The sequence below is a fragment of the Mastigoproctus giganteus genome, chromosome 8 (assembly GCF_048544385.1).
Source record: "Mastigoproctus giganteus isolate SK-2022 chromosome 8, ASM4854438v1, whole genome shotgun sequence".
Classification (NCBI taxonomy): domain Eukaryota; kingdom Metazoa; phylum Arthropoda; class Arachnida; order Uropygi; family Thelyphonidae; genus Mastigoproctus; species Mastigoproctus giganteus.
The window spans coordinates 208,055,222-208,079,140 of record NC_143582.1 but is presented as its reverse complement, the minus strand read 5'-3'; the positions used below and the strand labels follow the sequence as shown (position 1 = coordinate 208,079,140).

The window sequence follows — 23,919 nt, the reverse complement described above, 5'->3', positions numbered from 1 at the left end:
GGGTGAAGTGGAAGTGGTTATTTTTATTTATTTATGTTACTTTTTTTTTTTTTTTTTTTGGCTGATGCTGCATAAGCTTGCTTTCTTGCATCAAATGCCTCTACTAATGCTAATGCTAATGCTAGTATTTTTGTTGATGATATTAATGTATCTTATTTCAGTAAGGTTCACTTTTTTTCCTTGTGTTACTGAATCAAAATGGTAACTCTGTTCAGGTTGACATTATGGTTCTTCTAGCAGACAAGGTTTCTCCATAAGGGATAAATGAAACAATCAGGAATTTTGTTGATGACATTAATTAAAGTGGTAGTTCTGTTGTAGTCAATGTTATGGTAATTCTTGAACATAACATTAGGGTTGGGATCTCACTTTGTCTATATGGATTAACTCTGTGTTGCCTCTGTGATCACATTACCTGACTTGGAGAAGGCAGCCTGACTACCTACATATTTCTTTCAAATTGGCCAGTTTGTACACTGCCCCTTGAATATCTTCGTGGGAAATCCTTCTGACAGTTGTGAACTATGGTCTGCAGTCTGATTGGAATAACATCAACAAAAATTTGATTCCTACTGTTTATCCCTTTATGGATTAGTCTCTTCTGATATAACATCCTCGGCCTCTATAGCCCTAGTTTTATGATTGTAAAAACCCCAAGCAGTGGTGCACCTAAAAATACTTTTTGGGGGGAGGACCTCATATGTTCCAAATTGGTAACTTTTACAAGTGTTAAAATAGTGAATTGACAAAAGTAGTGACTCATAGGGGAATCCTTCCCCATGGATGACTAATTCTTATCCTTATTTTACGAGTACTACAGATGATATGATCATTCCAAAATTATTCTAGAAGCAGTCAATAGTGATGGATGTCAAGCCACAGATGGCTACTCCATTCTTTAACACTGCCTGTGTTATTTTATATATATATATATTTGATACAATCAGGTGGCTGTGTTTGTTATTCTTATGATATTTTTTATGCTGAAGAAGAACCTGTGTAATCACATTAGAAGTGTATGCTGATTTCTACAATGCCCTTGATCAGGATAAAGATTGTAAATCAACATAGTGTTTCCTTGCATGTACAAGTAATCAACTTATGCTTCCCCTTTTGATGTCCTGTAATAGCTACATTTCATGAAACTTTTTCTTCTTCCTCCTACAGAGTATAACTATACTCTGTAGGAGGGACTAACTATATTATACTAGGTAGTATAGTGTAACTATACTATGTAACCTCTCTGCTACATAGTATAACTATGTAGCAGAGAGGAGAAAACTCAAAGTGAATTACCAGAAAGGGAGATCATATACTATCAAAATGAACGTCCAGAAAGAGAGATCACAATGAATGAATCAGTTGGATTTGCATTTTAGGTAAAAAAAAAAAAAAAAAAAAAAAAAAAAGGTTCAATACTACTAGTGTAAAGTTATATCATCTACTTCAGATCAGTTTATTCAAATAATTTGATTACTGATAATTCTTTTTTTGGAATATCTTGTGATGTTAAAATACCTTTCATTATTGCTTTCACTTATTCCCCATGATGTTATTGATTTATAAATATATTTTTTAAATTATTAGTTATAACTAGTTTTAAATTTTAATGAAAATGGAATTGCATGAAATGTAATTAAATGTTAATGGTTATAAATTATTCAGTTTTTTTTTTTTTTTATATTTGAACATATTTAAATTATTCACCCAAACATTATTCTCTCCAAAAATATCAATATTAATATAATTTCCAGTATATAAAGCCATTACTACTAATTTTTCAGGTGAATGTTATTATCTACAGATTATTTTAAATTATATTTTTTAATAGTGACATTTTTGAATTTTAAAAATCTTTTAACTATATTTTTGATGTGCCTTTTGAGTGTACTGGATATTTTGATTTTGAGAGTGAAACGTTGATTCAGTTAATTTAATTTCTTATTTGCGATTTCTTTTGTACCTTGAACATCTATTTTATATTTTTTAGACTTTTTTTTGCCAAAATGAACATTTTTTACACAGTGCACTATTTTGGGAATTGGTATTTATTAATATTTTTGTTTTTTTACCTACCTGCACGTTGTCAAATAGAATAAACCCTTATGTACCAACTCCATATAGTCCACCTCCCCAGTTACCTTTATATACTGAAGACGTAAAAACTCAGTATATCCCATACAGTGAAAATATTTCAACTCAAAACATATCACAAGCTACATACACTTCTGAAAAAGAATATTCTTTACAATCTTCCCAAATATCACAAACTACCCAGTATGCTGCCCAAACTCAATATTCATCACAAACTGTACAGACTCCACAATCTCCGCATGATCCATATGCTTGTCATCCACCCTCTTTTCCCTCCTATCACAGTGAACCCATTCAAGCCAAGCCAGCCAGGACAGCAGTGGAAAATGATGTAGATACTGGAAGTGCCCGAACTTTAAAACCAAGTTTTGCAAAGGTACCAACAGATAAAGAAGTGACAGAAGGAAAAATGGTTCGATTTGACTGTCGGGTCAGTGGTCGTCCTTTTCCTGAAGTACTATGGTTTCACAATGGTGTAAAAGTGATTGATGACGCTACCCATAAACTGTTAGTAAATGAAGGTGGAGTTCATTCATTGATGATCACAGTGGCAAGTCGAACAGATTCTGGTGTCTATACTTGTGTGGCCAAAAACAAGAGTGGAGAAGTGCAGTTTACTGTCAATCTTACTGTTATTGGTAAGTAAATACTTCAAGTATTCTGTATTTTATTTTGTTAATTTTTTTTATAAAATCTTAAAAAAAAAATTAGGAACTATAAAAAGGTTAATTTTTTTTACAGATGTATAAAAATATTTTGTTGTTTTTATCAAATACAAAAATTGTCTGTTAAATGCTATATTGAGTTTCAGTGAGTCACAATGACGTGGAATATTGCATTTAAATCATGACCATTTACATTGAAAAATAAACGGAACTTTTTTGAAAATTATTTCAAACCATGAAAACTTTCAAAATCACTCTTAGCTGATAAGTGATTGATCAAATGTTTTAGCCAATTCTGATTAAGCAATAAAAAGTTTTGCTTTAATCCATTAAGGTTTAACTTTAACAGCATTTAGTTTTTTTTGTTTTTTTTTAGGTAGTAGTAGTAGTAGTAGTAGTGGCATGTGATGCAAGAAAGCAAGTGTATGAGCTTATGCAGCATCAGCCAAAAAAAAAAAAATCACACCATTGGCTCCAAATGCCTGACCAGTTCCTCCTTAAATTTATTCAACCTATCAACTTCAACCTATTCAACCACAACAACAGGTGGAAGTTTCTTCCAGCAATTAACCACCTGCTGGCTAAAGGCAAATTTCCTCACATCTATTCTACATCTGTCTTTTCTTAATTTGAATTTATGCCCCCTTAGGTTCGTAATCTGAACAAGTGGAAGGATCCATCAGAATTCAGCGTGCTCAACCCATTCAAGGCCTTATACACCTCAATCAGATCACTGTGCAGGTGCCTAGTCTCCAGCCACTGCAATTTGCAGAACTTAAGCCTCTCTTGGTAAGAGGATCCCTTCATTCCCCTCACCAATCTTGTTGCCCTTCTCTATACATGTTCAAGCAAATCGACATCCTTCCTAAAATGAGGCCTCCAGACCTGTACGCAGTACTCAAGGCATGGCTTGACCATTGCCTTATACAGAGGGATAATCACCTCCTTTTCCCTGCTAGCAAAATTCCTATATATCATTGACAAAACCCCATGACCTGTCATGGCAGCCTGTCTGCATTGCTCAGAAAACTTCATATCTGACTGCACAATTACTCCCAGGTCTTTTTCATTTTCTACCACGTTAAGTGTAGTACCACACAGTTGGTATGTTTCTCTGAGGTTACTTCTACCCATATGCAGTACTTTGCATTTGTCAAGGTTAAACTTCAGTTGCCACTTCTTAGCCCATCTGCCCAAATTATCTAGATCCTGTTGCAGTAGCACACTGCCATTACTGTCATTAACAACCCTGCCAACCTTTGTATCATCTGCAAACTTCGACATTAAGCCTGATATACCTTCATCAATATCATTGATAAATATACAGAACAACAGTGGACCTAACACCGAACCCTGTGGGACTCCACTAATAACATTAGTCCACGAAGAGCAGCACCCATTGATTACCACCCTCTGTCTTCTCCAACTTAACCATCCTTTTATCCATTGTAGCAACTTACCCTTAATACCATTCTGCTCCAATTTGTACAATAGTCTTCCATGCGCAACAGTGTCAAAAGCTTTCCTGAAATCCAAATATATGATATCAAAATTATTTTTTGCATCCAGTTCCTTTGTAACTACATCATAATATCCTATCAAATTTGTCAGACAAGACTACTTTCCCTTAACAAACCCATGCTGTGTCTGAATTATTGCTGCAGTCTTGTCTAGATGATCCTGCAATGCATCTTTAACCAGTGACTCCATTATTTTACCCGGAACAGAAGTTAAACTAACTGGTCTGTAATTACTCGTGTCACCCTTTGATCCCCCTTTGTGAATTGGGGATACATTTGCACATCTCCAGTCCGTGGGAACCTCCCCTGAGTCCAAGGACGCTCTCATAATTATGGCTAAGGATTTGCTTAGTTGCTTTGCCGCCTCCTTTAATATAACTGGATAGATCCCATCCACCCCAGGTACTTTTCTTATGTTTAACTTCAACAATTTCTCCTCCAATTTGCTTTCAGTTATTCCAGAATCATTAAGTATCCTGCTACAATTTGATAACCTTCTGCCATTTTCAAACCTTAATAATTCCTCATGTGTGAATGTAGATGCAAAATACTCATTCAGTTTGTTTGCTATCTGAGCAGGATCATCAACAGTCGAACCATCGATGTCAAGTGGACCAATCAGATTCATCCCCTTCCTTTTAGAGTTTATATAAGTAAAGAAATCCTTGCTTTTTTTCTTAGCATCTTTTGCCAAGGATTTCTCGTAATCTTCCTTCGCCTGCCTAACCTTCTTTGTGACCTGATTACAGACTAGCTTATATCTGCCATAGGCTTCTGAGTCGCTTGATAATTTATATGCATCCCATGCATTTTTCTTCTGTATTATGAGTCTCATTAGTTTATTAGATAACCATTTAGGCCTAAACCTTGAACAATATTTCTTAATAGGTATGAAACTTTTAGTAGAGCCCACGATTAATTCCTTGAACGCTTCCCACTTAGAATTTACTGTTGGTAACATCGTCAGTTGAGCCCACTGTACAGAATTTAAAAACTGTCGGAGAGCACTGTACTCACCTTTACGGAAGCAAAAACCCTTTCCTTTACCCCTGATGGTAATTAAATCTTTAAGTAAATCCCACATCAGTACACTTTGATCACTGCCACCTAGTGGTTCCTTTATCTGCAAATTCTTAATACACGAATGATCACTGCTGATAACCAGATCTAGAGTATTACTTTCTCTGGTTGCCTCTTGAACATGCTGCTGCAGAAAACAATCATCCAATAAATCCACAAAAGTCTGACTAGTGTGTGAGTGACCAACCCACAAGTTCCAGTCAATATCTGGGAAGTTAAAATCCCCCATTATAAGACATTCCGATTTACTAGCCCACTCTGTTTCTCTGTACAATTGTTCATTGTACTCATTCGAGTCATTAGGCCTATAACACACTCCTACTCTTATTTTTGCTTTCGCAGTGCTTATGTCACACCAAACTGACTCAGCAGTGCACTGTTCATCTATATCAACTGGATGCACTTCTTTTGATTTTATGTTTTTCTTAAGGTAGTTATGATCATAGACAATCTAGACTTTCTTTCTGGTTCTGTGTGTGTGTGTGTGTGTGTGTGTGTGTGTGTGTGTGTGTGTGTGTGTGTGTGTGTGTGTGTGTGTGTGTGTGTGTGTGTGTGTGTGTGTGTGTTTAACTCATTTGAGTGTCTTCCTAAAGTACTCAAACTGCACAGGGAACTATATGTGAAGGGATACTACTTTCTGTGTTCCTAATTTTCTGTATTGCTTTGCCATGATTTGTTCCCACAACCGTACTCTTTTTACAGTCTTTAACTGTTGAAGGTCTATTCAAAAAGCATCCAGATTATGCTCATTGTTCTAGGTTAAGTCAACAGAACATGCTGTGACAAAGCATAATGTCTTTACACACTTTGTCCTTACCTACATGCAGTAAACTAGTGATGTGTTTTCATATTCTGTCATATTATCAGAATACACTGAACAATGTGTGTGTATTAAATTTTGCTTTAAAATTGAAGATCTCTAAGTGAAACATTTGATCTTAAAATAGCACATGGGGACTGTCAATGGACCACACAAGTTTTCGATTGGCACCATCATTTCAGAGGGTGCAGAGTCTGTCGAAAGTGATCTGTGGTCTGGATGGCCTCAACTTCAACAAACAATGAAATCATCTCCCAAATGGGAAATTTGGTATGAAATTACTGAAGATCAATTGTCCACCAAATCACTGAAGATTAATTGTTCCTGAAATCACTGAAGAATCTTGTATCTCTGTAGATCATGTCATTTCATTATTTAATGAAAACTTTGAACATGAGGCATGTTTCCACAAAGTTCATGCTGTGATTGTTAACAGAGGCATGACATGAACTCTGCCAGCAAGTTGCTTCCAATTTGTTTGAACATGCAGACTGTCTGTAAACGCCCACAACATAGAGACTCTTTGCTTTACTTCAAACTGCATGCAGATTCTTTATTTAATTATTTGTTCCCAGAGGGAAAAATAATTAATAGAGTTCTGTGTTGAAGTTCTGCAACACCTTCATGACACTGTTCAAAAAAATCCAGAAAAGCAGAATTCCAAAGACTTGTTGTTTCCCTGTGATAATGCACCAATGCGTTTGTAATGATTTATACAGACTTTTTTTGCCAAGATATTGAATTCGTGAAGTTTAGCAATCCCCAATTCACCAGATTGGCTTTACGTGATTATTTTGTTTGATAGGCTGAAAAGAACTTTTTTTTTTTTTAAATTGCTAGACTGAATGGATTTCAGTTTGATGACTTACAAACAATAAATGGTAATTCGGCAGCTCATCTTTCAGCATTTTCGAAATCAGCTTTACAGAAGTGCTTCCAAGAATGAGAAAATCACTGGGCAAGCGTGTCACTTCAGAATGACACTGTTTCAAAGGGGATTAAGTAAGTATGCTTATTGTCGTTATATCATAGCAGTTCAGATCTTTTCTGAACAGACCTCATATCTTCAACTTAAAAGGAAAATTATTTATCCTACATTTCTGAATATATTTGGTTTTCTCAGACTTTTCAGTATTAATAAATCAGATAACTGCTGTTGAATCTGTGTACTATGATAGAGCTGGAAAGACTGAAGCCTATTAACACTGGATTTGAATACTGTGAGTTGTAATTTGCAGAAAATACATTTTGATGGAAAGTTCTAAAGAATGGAACAATAGGCAGGGCTGTGTTAATGTAGAAGCCAGGAGGTGATGACATCTAGATGCCAGCTCCTGTGGGTGAAAAAATGAATATGGATCTTTTATTTGGGAAAGAACTACAAAATTAATACTTTTCACGCAAAGTTTTAAATTAAAAATCTTGAAATGGCCCTGGTCTCCTAGAGATGAGTTTAAAATTGAAAAGTGTTTCAACAGAAGAAAATGACAGAATTATAAATGCTAAATTAGCATTAATAGCAAGTAATAAATTGCACTACATTGTTAAACAAAATAACTTAATTGACACTGATAGTTTTAGAAATAGTTATGTATTTCCAAAAACCATTAGTAATAATTAAAGTGTTACTTTTTAATAATGTATTGTAACCTGTTCCTTACTGTTAATGTTAAGTTCTATATAATGTCTTGGAATATCTATGCTAGTTCAATTGAAAGTTGCTCATATCATGATTGTTAAAAAAAGAATAGAAGAGAAACTGAGTGATTTACGATAGGAAGTGAAGTAAATTAGTGAATATGTTGGGGGGGAATCATTAACTCTCTCTCTCTCTCTCTTTCTCTTTCTCTCTCTCTCTCTCTCTCTCTCTCTTTCTCTTTCTCTCTCTCTCTCTCTCTCACACACACACACACACACACACACACACACACACACACACACACACACACACACACACACACACACACACACACACACAGACAAAGGTCAATTAATTGTTCTGTTTTAAACATTTGGGGAGGTTTTTCATTTTACATCACTCCAGATGTAAAAATAGTATCTGTAATAAAGTGTATAATTTATACAGGATTAATAGTGTTTCAGAATCAAATACAGGATAATTATAAAGTAACTTCAAACATTTAAAATGACTTTATTTTTGCATGAAAGGAAAGTATAGGTTTTTTTTTATATCATAACAGAATTTTGATAGAATCAGAGTATGCTGGCTAATTATTCCATTTCCAGGGTATATTGAAAAGGAATAATATTAATTATTAATGAGACTGTATTGAACTGTTTCCTTCAAATAGTGAATTTGTACCATGCAGGCATATGCATTGGAGTAATGCTTCTTAGTAAGTTATGCCAATTCCTTTTACTTGTATTACCGCAGTTGCTTCATTGACATGACAATAAAGAGAAATATAAGAAATTTATCAGCTTGTAGTCATATCTACCAGATGCACTTCTGTGGGGTAAACAGAAATGATGGATTTTACAAGTGCAAAGAAAGTACATTGTATGTTTTGTTAAGGGAAACTAAGTTTTGTGCACTTTACAACAAGACTTCTTCTAGCAGATCCTTCTGTAAGAAAGGTAGGGGGATATGTAATGGTGTTCTTTTGATATAATAATGGAATTATGGCAGAATCAGCATATACTGGCTAATTAATCCATTTGCATGTCTTTCAAAGTTAGTAATATTAATGTGACTGTATTAAATTGTTTTCTTTAAATAGTGAATTTTTCCATGCAGACATATGTACTGGAGTATTACTTTAGAGCATATGACAGTATGGTATGAAATAGTTGTGCCAACCGGGCTAGCAAGGTGAGTAAACTGCCTGCCTGGCAACCCAAAGGTCACAGGTTTGAATCCCGCCTCGGGCTTGGATCAGAGTAAAATGCAAAAACTTGGGAGGTGCATTATAGCCACAGAAGCTGATGTGCCAACAACTAACAAAAAAAAAAAAAAAAAAAAAAAGAAATAGTTGTTAGACCCACATTTTCTTCTTAATAAGTTATGTCAATTTCCTTTTACTTGTATTATCAAGATTGCGCCAGTGCATTTTGCTGTTGTAGTTTTATATATATATTAAAAGTTTTAATTTTTGAATTTCTGGCAAAAAAAATGAGTGTAAAAAAATAATTAATACAGTACTTCATTTTTGAATTTGTCAGTATTATTTATTTTAGTAAGAAAATAAGATGCTTAATTTATTAATGATTAAATTAATTAATCAATAATCTTTTTTTATTTATTTTATTTTAGAAAAGGAGCAAATAGTTCCTCCAAAATTTGTTGAGAGGTTTCAAAGTATGCATGTAAAAGAAGGTGAACCTGCAAGTTTGCACTGTAGAGCTGTTGGAACCCCTATCCCTGCAATAACATGGCAGAAGGATGGTGTTCAAGTCCATTCTCAACCACCAGATACGATCATTGGTAAGTGATATTAGAATTTTTAAGTTATTATTGTTAATAATATATCTCTTTGTAAACAGATTTTTAAAAATTATTTTAGTATTGCTATTATTATCTTTGCGTTAATTTTGTAATTGTTTATTGTATTTTAAAAGCAATATGAATAAATTTAGAAATAACAGATTTTAACTGTTATTCATAAAATTATACATATGCACATTATTGATAAAAGGTTATTAAAATAAATTACTTGCTGTTTCTTTACTATCAGCTAAGTGAAGGAAGTGTAATATTTTATTATCTAGTGCAGTGCAGCATTATTCTGAATTATTATAATTCATAAAATGTCTCAATGATTGGTGATATATATATACAGTAAAACCCCGCTATTCGCGGTATCTGTATTCGCGGTTTCGCGTATTCGCGATCGCTGATTTAATATAAAATGAAACTTAAAAAAAATGTGAATTTTAAAGCGCCGTGAATATTTTCCGCCATAAAAAAACATGGGCATGGCTAAAATTATCTTTCCCGGTCAAAACAGCGTTCAGTGGGTGGGGGAGAGGGGTGACAAAATCGCGAGCGTGGATGTTTCTCGCTAATCCTTGTTCAGTATGTATGTGTTATACGCTTGTCATGGAAGGCTTGGTCTTTTGCTTTTAATTTATATGCTTATAAATTGAATAAATTTATCAATTTATAAATTGATATGCTTACATAAGTGATAAATCTACCGTTTTGCAGTGTAAAACAGACTTTTTCGAGTGTGTTAACGATAGAAAGTGCCTTTATTGCGGACAAGTTCTTTTTTAATCGTAATCGTACAAAAATATGCTATGAATAACAAGGGAAATGTGAAAATATCAAAGAAGGTGATGATTAGCGAGTTATTAGACAAAATTTCTAATGGTGAAAGTGCCTCTTCAGTGGCAAAACATTATAAAATCAATGAGTCAACGGTACGATCAATCAAAAAATCGGAAGAAAAAATCCGCCGTAGTGTCTGTGAAAACGCGCTAATTGTTTCAAAAATTTGCTCTGTAACTCGTGATGTTAAATTAGAAAAAAATGGAAAAAGCTTTAAATCTGTGGATAGAAGACCGAACTCAAAATAAAATTCCGTTAAGTTCACTCATCATTCGTGAAAAGGCAAAACTCCTTTATCAACACTTTAGCGAAACTGGTGATAGCACTGGCGGGATAAGTTTTTTTGCTAGCAAAGGCGCTGGTTTGAAAGATTTGTTTGAAATTTCTAATAAATATTACATTTAATATTAAATTGTTTCTTATTTTCATTTCGATGCCATATGCTTCCATTTCACTATGTACTGTCTATGTACATATAATACATACATAGACAAAATTTTAAACTAGTTTTTCTTATATATTTCATACTTTGGAATGGAACCCCTTTATTACTATGGGAGCCATAACTCAGTATTCGCGTTTTCGGTATTCGCGACCTTTCTCAGGAACTTAACCCCCGCGAATAGCGGGGGTTTACTGTATATACATTTTTTTTTTTATGAAAACCCCAAACACGAGAGGTATTAGAACTTATAGTATTTAGTACAGTGCATAGGTTGAAGGTTGAGAAGATGAAAGAAGATATTTGTTGACATTAGACTTGAACTTCTGTAGACTATCATTTTCAGGAAATACGTATGAGGGAAAGTTGTTCCAGAAAACGGCACTTGAATGAATAAACGAAGAAGATGAAAAGTTGGTTCTGTGAGTTTGAAGTTGGACAGTAAATGGATGTTGCCTGGTGGCGGCACGCGTTTGGACTGTTTTGAAAGCAAGAATTATAGAAGCCAATTCAGAAGAACAGTGCCCATGGAAGTATCTGTAGAAAAGGCATGCTGTTTGTTTGTTTGTTGTTTGTTATTTGGTTTTTAGGAGCATTAGCAACTAAGGCCATATTGCTCCGGGATATGCGGTCGTCATTCCCTGACCTTTCCGCATCCTCCATATTTGGTGGTGACGGGCTCGAACCCCAGTCTAATCAAGAAGTTTGCGCTACGTACTGCTGCTCCTTCCCACCTGGCTACGGAGGCACCTTGTGAAAAGGCATGCAGCAGAAACAGTATGTCTATGAGAAAGAGAGTGGAGAGACTCTGTTAGAGATGAGTCATTAATTAACCTAACTGCCCTCTTCTGAATGGAATCTGAGAGAGGTTTTGGGGGCACCACTCCAGATGTGGGAACAATATTCCATGGTAGGACAGATTTGCGATTTGTACAGAGTGAACAGCTTAGAAGAAAAGTAACACTGAGAGCGAAAGAGAAAACCAAGTTTTTTAGATGCAGAGGAAGCAATATTTGTAATGTGCTTGTGCCAAGAGAGATTAGAAGTCAGGGTAATCCCAAAAGAGATATATCATTTTGCTGAGGAAAGACAGATGTAGGATAGACGTGCAGAAATTTGCCTTTACACAAGCCAGCGGGTGGTTGGTTGGTGGAACAGACTTCCATCCCTTGTGGTGGAGGTTGATAGCCTAAATAAGTTTAAGGCTCAGCTGGACAGGTATTTTGAATGAACAGAGGGGTGAAGTGGAAGTGGGTTTTTTTTTTTTTTTGGCTGATGCTGCATAAGCTTGCTTTGTTGCATCAAATGCCTCTACTAATGCTAATGCTAATTGCAGCCTAGAAATCGGAGTGTCACCAAAGATAACCATAGGAGCAGAAGAATTCTTTTTGCGAGATATAAGACAAGGCTGAGTTTTAGAAAGATTGAAGTCAACTAAGTTGTCTTTTTCCCACTGGAGAATTACCTGGAGATTGGCATTTAAGGAATTGGTAGCGGATATTCAAGAAGTTGGAGCTGATTGAGCAGGGCAAGGTTTCTCAAACTGAAAAGTGGAATGCAATATGCTATCATCAGTAAAACTATAGATAGGATTTACGGTCAATGGAAGAAGCTCATTGATATACAAGAGTGTGGGAAAGAATTGAACATTTGGGGGGGGGCACCAGCATTAGTGGAGAAGTCAGAAGACAGAGAACCACCATCACCGTCAGTGAGTGGTCAGAGAGAAAACTACATACTTCATTGCAGCAACTATGATGTAATAATGTATACAGCAATGTATACCTAATAGTAATAATGCATACCTAAATTTTTCTTTTTGTATCTTTGCCATTTGCACTTTGATCATTCATAGAAAAAATTTTTATATTTTTATGTGAATATCAATATCTTGCCCATCACATGTTAGGTATTTGATAATTCTCAAACCTAACCTAAAGCAAAGTATATTCTTCCCATAGGAAAACTAGGGATGAGTTTGGGAATGATTATTAACTTTATGAAAAGTAGGTTTTCCTTATCCTCTGTAATAGTTTTTTGGCCAGCTGGTTTTAAACTACTTAAGAAATGCAGTGGTCTCAATGCTCATAGCAAAATAAAATTTGGGTTACTATGAGCTGCCTTGGTACTGCATTACTTCTTACTGTGCAATGTCTTGAAATAGGCAGTTCATAGCAGTCTCATCTTTTTTCTTTTAAATAAATGGCAATTAGCTTTCAACCAGGAAATTTGTTAAAATGTTAAGAATAGAAATAGGTGCATGTATACTTGTGTGTACACCAGTGCTAGGAGTTTAGTAAATAAATTTGATGAATTTGAGGTATTGCTCAAAACATCAAAGGCAGATATTGTTGGGATATCAGAGACATGGTGTCACACAGATATAAGGAATGCAGAACTGGAATTTGGGGAGTACAACGTCTACAGAAAGGATAGACTGGATAGGAAGGGAGGAGTGGTTATGCTATTAGTTAAGAAATACATAAAATCCAAGGAAGTGAAGCCAGTGGACATCGCTGGACAGTGCAGTTTCGAGTCAGTTTGGTGTGACATAAGCATTGGGAGATCAAAATTGAGAGTAGGAGTGTGCTATAGGCCTAATGACTCTGATGTGTATAATAAGAAACTGTACAGGGAAATAGAGTGGGCCAGTAAATCAGAGAGTCTTATAATGGGAGATTTTAATTTCCCAGATATTGACTGGAATTTGGTGGCTGGTCACTCACACACTAGCAAGGCTTTTGTGGATTTATTGGATGATTGTTTTCTACATCAGCATGTTCGGGAGGCAACTAGAGGGAGGAATACTCTTGATTTGATTATCAGCAGTGATTCTTCATGCATTAAGAATCTGCAGATAAATGAACCACTAGGTGGCAGTGATCACAGTGTGCTGAAGTGGGATTTACTCAAAGAGGTAACTACCATTAGGGGTAAAGGGAAGGGTTATTGCTTTCGTAAAGGCGACTACGATGGACTGAGACAGTATTTAAATTCTATACAGTGGGACCAACTGATGATGTTACCAACAGAAAATGCAAAATGGGAAGCATTCAAAGAACTTATCTTGGAAGCTACTAGGCTTTACATACCAACTAAGAAATATTGTTCAAGGTTTAGGCCTAAATGGATGTCAGATGAACTGATGAGGCATATGGCAGAGAAGAAACATGCATGGGATACATACAAATTAACACATGACACAGAAGCCTATGATAGATACAAGTTGATCTGTAACCAAGTTACAAAGGAGGTTAGACAGGCGAAGGCAGATTACGAGAAATCTTTGGCAAGGGATGTAAAGAAAAACAGCAAAGAGTTCTTTACTTATGTAAACTCTAGAAGGAAGGGGATGAATCAGATTGGTCCACTTGATATCGATGAGTCAACTGTTGATGATCCTGCTCAGGTAGCTAACAAACTAAATGAATATTTTGCATCGACATTCACACATGAGGAGTTATTTAGCGAGGGGAAAACCAGAGGTGTATTCAACTCTAGCAGTAAGCTAGAGAATCTTGTAATAACTGAGAGTAAAGTGAAGGCGAAATTGTTGAAGATAAACACAAGAAAGGCACCCGGGGTGGATGGGATATGTCCAGTTATATTAAAGGAGGCAGCAGAGGAAGTAAGCAAACCCTTAGCCATAATTATGAGAGCTTCCTTGGACTCAGGGGAGGTACCAATAGACTGGAGATGTGCAAATTTGACCCCAATTCACAAAGGAGGATCAAAGGCTGACACAAGTAATTATAGACCTGTGAGTTTAAATTCTGTTCCAGGAAAATTAATGGAGGCACTAGCTAAAGAAGCATTGCAGGATCATCTAGACAAGACTTCAGTTATAGCTCGGACACAGCATGGTTTTGTTAAGGGGAAGTCTTGCCTGACCAATTTGATTGGATACTATGATGCAGTCACAAAGGAACTGGATGCAGATAATAACTTTGATATTATATACTTGGATCTTAGAAAGGCTTTTGATACTGTTGCACATGGAAGACTGCTGCACAAATTGGAGCAGTGTGACATTGGAGGCAAATTGCTGCTGTGGATAAAGGGGTGGCTGAGGGGGAGAAGACAGAGAGTGGTAATCAATGGACACTGCTCGTCGTGGACTAATGTTATTAGTGGAGTCCCTCAGGGCTCAGTGTTGGGTCCATTATTGTTTTCTCTATTTATAAATAATATTGATGATAGTATATCAAGCTTAATGTCCAAGTTTGCAGACAATACGAAGGTTGGCAGGGGGTTGTCAAGGTCACTACTGACACTATGCTGCTGCAACAGGATCTGGAAAGGTTGAGCAGATGGGCTGAGAGGTGGCAAATGAAGTTTAACATTGACAAATGTAAAGTACTACATATGGCAAACAGTAACTCGAGAGCCACGTATCAACTTTGTGGTACTACACTGGCAGTGGTAGAGAATGAAAGGGACCTGGGGGTGGTTGTGCAGGCAGATATGAAGTTTTCTGAGCAGTGCAGACGGGCTGCAAGAGTAGCTGATGGTGTATTGTCGATGATATATAGGAATTTTTCTAGCAGGGACAAGGAGGTGATTATTCCCTTGTATAAGGCAATGGTCAGGTCACACCTTGAGTACTGTATACAGGTCTGGAGGCCTCATTTCAAGTAGGATGTAGAGCTGCTGGAATGAGTACAGAGAAGGGCAACAAGATTAGTGAATGGAACAAAGGGATGCTCTTACGAAGAAAGGTTTAAGTTTTGCAAATTACAGTGTCTGGAGACTAGGCACCAGCAAGGTGATCTGATAGAGGTGTATAAAGCCTTGAATGGTTTGAGCATGCTCAATGCCGATGGGACTCTTCCTCTCGCTCAGAATAATCACCTGAGAGGGCATAAATTCAAATTGAGGAAAGACAGATGTAGGATAGATGTGCGGAAATTTGCCTTTAGCCAGCGGGTGGTTGGTTGGTGGAACATACTTCCATCCCTTGTCGTGGAAGTTGATAGTCTAAATAAGTTTAAGGCTCAGCTGGACAGGTATTTTGAACGAACAGAGTGGTGAAGTGGAAGTGGTTTTTTTTTTTTTTTTTTTTGGCTGATGCTGCATAAGCTTGCTTTCTTGCATCAAATGCCTCTACTAATGCTAATGCTAATGTAGCGCAATACCAAGACAACATGAAGTTCATTCTGCTGTGAATATTAAAACCATTACATTTGCTATACAGTTTAAACCCAGCCACTCACAAAAGCAGAAAAGAATGTGGATGAAGAAATCCTTCTAATTTTAATAATTTTAAAAAGACTAAACAGCATTAGCTGTTTTATAATTTTGAAGCTCTTACTTAACCTTACAATTTACAGAAATTCTAATCAGTGAAGTGATTACACAGACCATAATGTGCAATGGGAGTTGCCATGGAAGAATACATAAAAAAACAATTGTTTTGTAAATTGTAAATTACACTATAATACACATAATTATTGTTTAACATATTCTATTTATTTATTAATTGCACATACTACAGTAGGCCTTCTTTCCTAATAATTGCAATAGCAAGCAGTTCTACATGTTCAGCAGTAACTGAAAATTTAAAACAATGTTTGCTAACAGTTCCATAATCAGTTTGAACAAATTAAACATAAAATAAAATAATAAATACAGCAGACTCTCGATTAACCTGGAAGCGGTTAATCCATATACAAATAGTTCAGATTATAAAACTGATTTTACATTAATAATGGTCATTGAAACTGTATACTCTATACATATTAATTATTAATTTATACAGTATATACCAATGTACTGTATATATATATATAATCCAATTAATCCAAAAATTAAATAGAGGGATAAAAATTTAAAAAAATATATATTAAAAATAAATAAGAAAAAACAGTAGAAAAGCTAAGATGAGTGGCAGCAGAAAAGCACAATCCACTACATGTTGCTTATTAAGCTAAATTAAAATAGGATATTTTCCAGTAGCATAGCAAACCAGTAGAGTGAAAAAGAACAACTTTTAGCATTCGAAATGCAGTGATTCCCTGACTATTATTGGCCTCGTGGTCCTCTGTTGAGATGGGGCATAATGGTCAGTCTATTTTGTTTTATTTTAATTAATTATTATTTTCAATTTATTTGGTCATGTAATGTTGTTAGTCTACATTTCCACTTTAGTGAGATTTCACATAATTCAGAAATGGATGCCATCAAGGGGGTGTGCCACTAAATTTCTTTTAATTGGCTTAATTTTCTAAATTATTTTAGGAACACTATCCTCTTTTTCTTTATCCTCCCCATATACCTTTCTGTTATTGTCATGTTATTTTATTTGGCTAAGTTCTTTTTCACTCTACTGGTTTGCTATGATACTGGCAAATATCCTATTTTAATTTAGCTTATATATATATATATATAAGCTTATTTTATTCACCCTTATATATATATATATATATATATATATATAAAAGGGTGAATAAAATAAAAATAATTGTTTTTCTATAATTTAATTTATTGCTTTACATTATAAGTAACTCTTATGCTATTTCTCAGTAGTCCCAATGCGCACAGGGACAACTATGAGGTATTTGTAAGTGTAAAGCGTGAAATTATTGTATATTAAAAGATATGTACTACACAGAGTGGAGAAATAGATGTGGCTTTACCTTATATATCATTATACAGACTTTCTACATGCAGTTATTCACTAGTCGGATAGCTACTTTTAATTAATCAACATTAGTTGATTATTAAAATATAATTAAAGTTAATATACCAAATATATTATGAAAACTAAGGTATCGTGCCTACTTATAATAAACATTTTGTTGACCTTTTTTAAATTCTTTATTATGTATTAATTCATAAGCAGAATCACTTAAAATTTATTTTATTTATTTTATTTTTTTCACTTTTGTAGAAAGTGTTGAAGGAAGCTCTACACTATATTTCAACCGTGTCACAATTCTTGATTCTGCTTGGTACCAATGTACAGCTCAAAACCAAGCAGGCAGCACTGCTACCAGAGCTCGTCTTTATGTTGACTGTAAGTAGACAAATACATATAACTTATATTGTTTTTTAATGTATAAACCTGACTTTGATTATTGTCTTTAATTAATGAACTTGGATAGTAGCACATCTTCTTGCCTATACTAAGGAAATAAAATTTACAATATGCCAACACATAATGGTAATTTATTAAGATTAGATAAAGTGATATTTTCTGTAGGAAACTTTGTAATCTCACTTTTAAATAACTTTTAATAAATCTTTGAACAAATTTTATGAAGTTTAGGGAGTGGCTGAAACAGTTCTATAAGGAATGTTCAAATGTTTAGGGCATAAATTCAAATTGAGGAAAGACAGATGTAGGATAGATGTGTGGAAATTTACCTTTAGCCAGCGGGTAGTTGGTTGGTGGAACAGACTTCCATCTCTTGTTGTGGAAGTTGATAGTCTAAATAAATTTAAGGCTCAGCTGGACAGGTATTTTGAACGAACGGAGAGGTGAAGTGGAAGTTTTTTTTTTTTTTTTTGACTGATGCTGCATAAGCTTGTTTTCTTGCATCAAATGCTTCTACTAATGCTAATGCTAATGAAACAGACTTTTGAGATGATTAGTTAGGATATGCATGGAACAAATAATCAAACCTGCAGAACAGTACACTCTAGGACTGGTGTGTAAATATATGAGGGCATTGTATATTTAACGTGAGGTGGGAATGGTGGCTATAGTTTTCTTACTGTGAATAATATGAAAATGTTCAAATGTGCCCAGCATAAGGTTATGCAATTTTTGAGTGCAAAAAGTGAACTACAGTGTTCTCCCCCAGAAAATTTTGCCAGCCAGGTGACATTATGAAGTAGCTGGGTGGGGAAGTGTAGTACTTGGCAATATTATAAAATTTTCCGTTATTTATAAATGTGACTTAAGCAATCCAGAGCAAAAATTAATTGCATAATAATTTAACATTACATGCTCCTGTCGCATTGACTTCGATTGCATAGTATGTTCAAATTAATATTGATCAAGATCAGTGAGCAGTACAATACGGTGCCACGAGAATCACTTAAATTTTAGCCGGGCGGTCAGTTTACTCACTAGGTGGTGCGCCCATTCAGTAGGTCCTGGGGAGAACACTGAACTAGTGAATGTTTATCACCACATGGTAGTTATATATGAGACAGACAGATAGACAGACAGATTGTTTGAAATGGCTGTAATCTTCCAATGGTGTAAGAAGTCCACACAAGGATGTATTGTTTTCTCTGTGTGAAAGAGCAACATGCTATTGCTCCATGACCAAGCAAAAACCTCACACAGCCTTGACATACACCCAAACACTGCTGAAATAGTACAGATGGGGAGTTCTGCAGTACCAAGTGTTGACCTGCAAACACTAACTGGGAGTGTCTCTACAATTTAGAGGCACTCCCAGTTAAAAGCAAGAATCAACAGTGTATAACATCAACCAGCATATTGTATTGTGTCACTGAGTGTAGAACAATGTGTGACAATCTCCTTCACCTCATCATCCAAATGAAAATATGACATTTATTTGCCTTCTTCAGGAGGCCCAAGATATACTACTATATCTTGGGCCTCCCTTGATATTTCCTTGATATTCTATAACCTAATTATAAGATAAAAATCTTTTTTCTGTGTCCATCAGTAATTGTTAAATTTTTAAACAAAATACAGTAATTCCATAAGTAACACATTTAATTTTTTCCAAAGTATAAGTTGAAAACCATGAAGTCCAATAATGCTTAAATATGATATATGTGTTTGTTTCAATGGATAGCTATAGTTATAATACAAACACAAAATATATCAAATGCATGTACAATAAAATGTATCAAAGCATAAATACCATATTATAATGTATAGTATTATAATATATAAACCCTGTATATCCAGTACTACTGACTTTAGAAGTTAATGTACCTAAACTCTTTAAACAAAAAAAATATACTCATGTATTTGTGCAGCAATGGATTTGTGAAATTGAAATCTGTGTAAGTCAGGACTTATTGTACGTGTAAAGAGACAACAAATAATATATTATATTAATTTAAATGTAAAATATATCAATTTAAATAATATTCAAAATGTTAATCAGCTTTTTAAGACAATCTGTCAACTATAGTATGAACTTATAAGGTTTTGTTTAACATTCAAAAACCTTGTTCGGTCTAAAACAAAATAAGTAATATGTTGATATTCATATTTTATCTTTGCCTTTTGAATAATATGGTATTCCAAGAAATTAGAGTAACGTTTTTATGTTGTAATATTTAATTTTTTTTAAAAATTATTTATAGCTGAATCTTCCCCTCTTCCCGAACCGTGGAGACTTCAGCTTCCAAGACCTCAGAAAGTTATTGCACCAGAGTATGTTTCTTTTTATCATAATTTCTTTGTGTACTTGTGTCTGTGTATTTAGAGATGTAAATATTCTAGATTTACTATGTATATTTTTTCTAAAGCCATAATCCTTAAATTGTTTTATTCATTTATGAAAATGATGTTTAATCGATGTTCCACATTGAAGAAATGCCAGAAAATTAATGTTTAAAGGTGAAAAATTTGTGAATTTTGTTGCTGTTGTGATTTTACTGCTATCTTACTTTATTGATGTTTTTTACTGCTGCATATTAGTCAAATCATTGTTTAGGTTACCAAGAATCGTGGCTACAAATTAAGTACAGAGCGTGTGCGTGTGTGTGTGTGTGTGTGTGTGAGAGAGAGAGAGAGAGAGAGAGAGAATAATATAGTCTTTGAAGATTGATATGGTCTTCAAAGTGCTCGAATATGAAATTGTGGGGAAAGCAGGATGATTTATTGCATTGATTGATTGCCAAACATTTTTGAGTTAGTCAAACTCACTAGATGAAAAGTTTGACAAAATCAGATGGGACATTATAGGTCTGAGCAAATTATCGAGAAAAAGAGAAGATCTAGAGTTAAAAGTAGGAGCCTCATCCTTCCTAAAATGAGGTTCCTCAACTGGAACCTCATTTTAGGAAGGATGTAGAGTTGCTAGAATGAGTACAGAGAAGAGCAACAAGACTGGCAAGGGGAACAAAGGGTTGCTTTTACAAAGAAAGGCTTAAGTTCTGCAAATTGCAGCATCTGGAGACTAGGCACCTGCAAGGTGATCTGATTGAGGTGTATAAGACCTTGAATGGATTGAGCATTTAATGCTAATGGGATTCTTCCTCTTGCTCAGATTACAAACCTGAGGGGGCATAAACTGAAATTGAGGAAAGACAGTTGTCAAATAGATGTATGGAAATTTGCCTTTAGCCAGCAGGTAGTTGATTGTTGGAACAAACTTTCATCTGTCATTGTGAAAGTTGATAGCTTAAATAAATTCAAGGAAGAAGTGGACAAACTTTTGGAGTAAAATGGGAAGGCTTTTTTTTTTTTTTTTTGCTGATGATTTCTTTCTATCATATGCCTCTACAAATGCTAATGCTAAAAGATAAGGTATTAAGAGGTACTACATTCAGCTTATCAGATAATTTGCAACAGTGAAGTCTGTATTGTACACCTGTTTAAAGGAAACAAAGATGAAATGGGAAAGGTTGTGCCAAGGAGACTATCTCCCCTGAGCCATTCTCTGCCATGCTCAAATAAATATTTAAAACATAGAATTGGAAAATGAAAAGAAAAAGCATCTGTATTAACAGTATATATATATATATATACCTCAGTCATTAAAGATTTACAGGTGAGGTATTTAAAAAAAACATAACAAAACTTGAACACTGCAAGTAAAAGAACTGGGCGAAGGTAAAGAAAGCCAACACGAGAATGACAAGAAACATCAGATAATTTACGCAGAAAATTAGTTTCCCGATACGGCACTCTAGCACTGCTCACTTGGTAAACAGACGGTAGGTGTTATCGGTCTGGAGCAAAGTTGAGAACGATATATTGATTGACAGGTAGGCATTGCAAACGATGTGTTGATTGGTGCGCGAACACAACATACGATAATATCGGTTTAGTATCACTCAGAAGCACTAATAGTAACTTGCCGTAATGAACGCTTTCCATAATGGTGAACATCATCATCAGCCATTTTCAGTCCACTGCAGGATGAAGGCCTCTCCAGCAACTTTCCAGTTCCTTCTTTTTTGAGCACTGGCCATCCATTTACTACCCACAAACTCATGAATTTCATCTATTCATCTATCCATCTCTGCCTTTGTCTTCCATGTTTTCTTCTAGCTCCTCTTGGGTACCATTCTGTTATTTTCTTAATCCATCTGTCATCATGTTTTCGAGCTATGTGTCCTGCCCAAGGCCATTTTAGTTCTTTAATTTTGATAAGAATGTCCTTTACTTGAGTTTGCTGCCTAATCCATGTGTTTCTCTTCTTATCTAACAGTCTGATTCCCAATATAATTCGTTCCATTCTTCACTGTGTAGTTCTCAGCTTCTCTTCCATTCTTTTGGTGAGTGCCCAAGTTTCACTTCCATAGGTCATGGTGTGGAGTATACATTGGTTCATTATTTTACATTTCAGACAAACTGGGATATTTCTCTTCAGTATGTGACAATGTTTCCTGAATGCTATCCATCCAAAATTTATTCTTCTCTTGACTTCCAGCCATTTATCATTATTACAGCTAATAACTTGTCCCAGATAAGTGTATGACTCCACCTTTTCAATTACTGCTCCTTCAATCATTATTTCCCTTTCTGTGGCATACTTGTTCATCATTACTTTTGTTTTAGCTGTATTCATCTTTAGTCCAAAATCCTTACTAACTGTGGGATCGTGGCTTATGACCACAATGTCATCTGCAAATCGTAAATGGTTTAGGTACTCTCCGTTCACATTGACTCCTTTCTGTGACCAGTCTAATCTTCTGAAAGCTTCCTCAAGGCCAGCAGTAAACAGCTTCGGAGATATTGTGTCTCCTTGTCGAACTCCTTTCTCAATTTTAAATTTCCTACTGTCTTAGTCTAGTCTAATAAAGGAGGTAGCATTCTCATATATTTTCTTAAAAATCATAATATGTGGGGTATCTATGCCTTGTCTTTCCAGTGCCCGAAACATTGCTTTATGCTGTATGGAGCCAAATGCCTTTTCATAATCCACAAATGCCAGGCATAATGGTGTTTTATATTCATTTGCTTTCTCCATTAGCTGTGATATTACGTGAAGGTGATCCATAGTTGAGAATCCTGTCCTAAAGCCAGCTTGCTCTTTCGGTTGATTCTCATCAAGTATTCTTTCTAATCTGTTAGTAATGACCCTTGTGAACAACTTGTAGATATGGGATAACAAGCTAATTGGTCTATAATTTCCAATTTCTGATTTATCTCCTTTCTTATGCAGCAAAACTATGATTGCATTATTCCACTGCTTAGGTGTCACACCTTTTCTAATGTACTTTGTGAAGAGTCTTGCCAGTTTTTGTGTTATGTCTCTTCCTCCCAATTTTAACAACTCTACAGTAACTTCATTTTCCCCCCGGGAGCTTTCTGATTCTTCATTTTCTTCAATGGATGTTCTACCTCATCAGGAAAAATATCGGTTATGTCGTATGTGTTGCTAATTTGCAATCCATCTTCCCCACTACTGGCATCATTCCCTCGCTCCTTGTATAATTTTCTATAGTAGTCTTCTGCTATTTGAATTATGCCTTATCTGCTGTTTATAAGTAAGTACACCATCGCTATTCTTCAATTTCAGTATCATTTGTCTTTCTGTATTACAGCTCATGGCTGCTGATTTAAATCCTTTGTTTTCCTTTAATGTTTGTTCTACTTTTCTTGTGTTAAATCTTCTTATGTCCTCTCTGAGTCTCTTTTTAATGACTTTGCATAACTCAGTATACTCAATTTTCTCCTTGCCAGTGTTTATCTTGCTCTTCATTTTTCGCCTTCAGTTCATCATAGCAAGTGTTTCTTGACTAATTTTTTCTTCTTTGGATTTATTTTTCACTATAGGTTTCTTGGGCTTGATCATTTTCAGAAAGTTGTAATATTCCTTGTCAGTATCTTGGTCCTGAGC

The 23,919-nt window shown here is 35.1% G+C and overlaps 1 protein-coding gene across 1 annotated transcript in view; it reads left to right on the top strand.

Annotated features, from left to right (window-relative positions):
* LOC150082232 (uncharacterized) overlaps positions 1–23,919 on the top strand; it is a 1,008,282-nt gene that overhangs the window by 405,929 nt on the left and 578,434 nt on the right. Inside the window, exons 45-48 of the mRNA XM_090379191.1 lie at positions 2,095–2,732; positions 9,454–9,624; positions 17,802–17,927; positions 20,210–20,279. Coding sequence (XP_090235317.1) covers positions 2,095–2,732; positions 9,454–9,624; positions 17,802–17,927; positions 20,210–20,279 — 1,005 coding nt within the window. The remainder of the gene's footprint in view (positions 1–2,094; positions 2,733–9,453; positions 9,625–17,801; positions 17,928–20,209; positions 20,280–23,919) is intronic.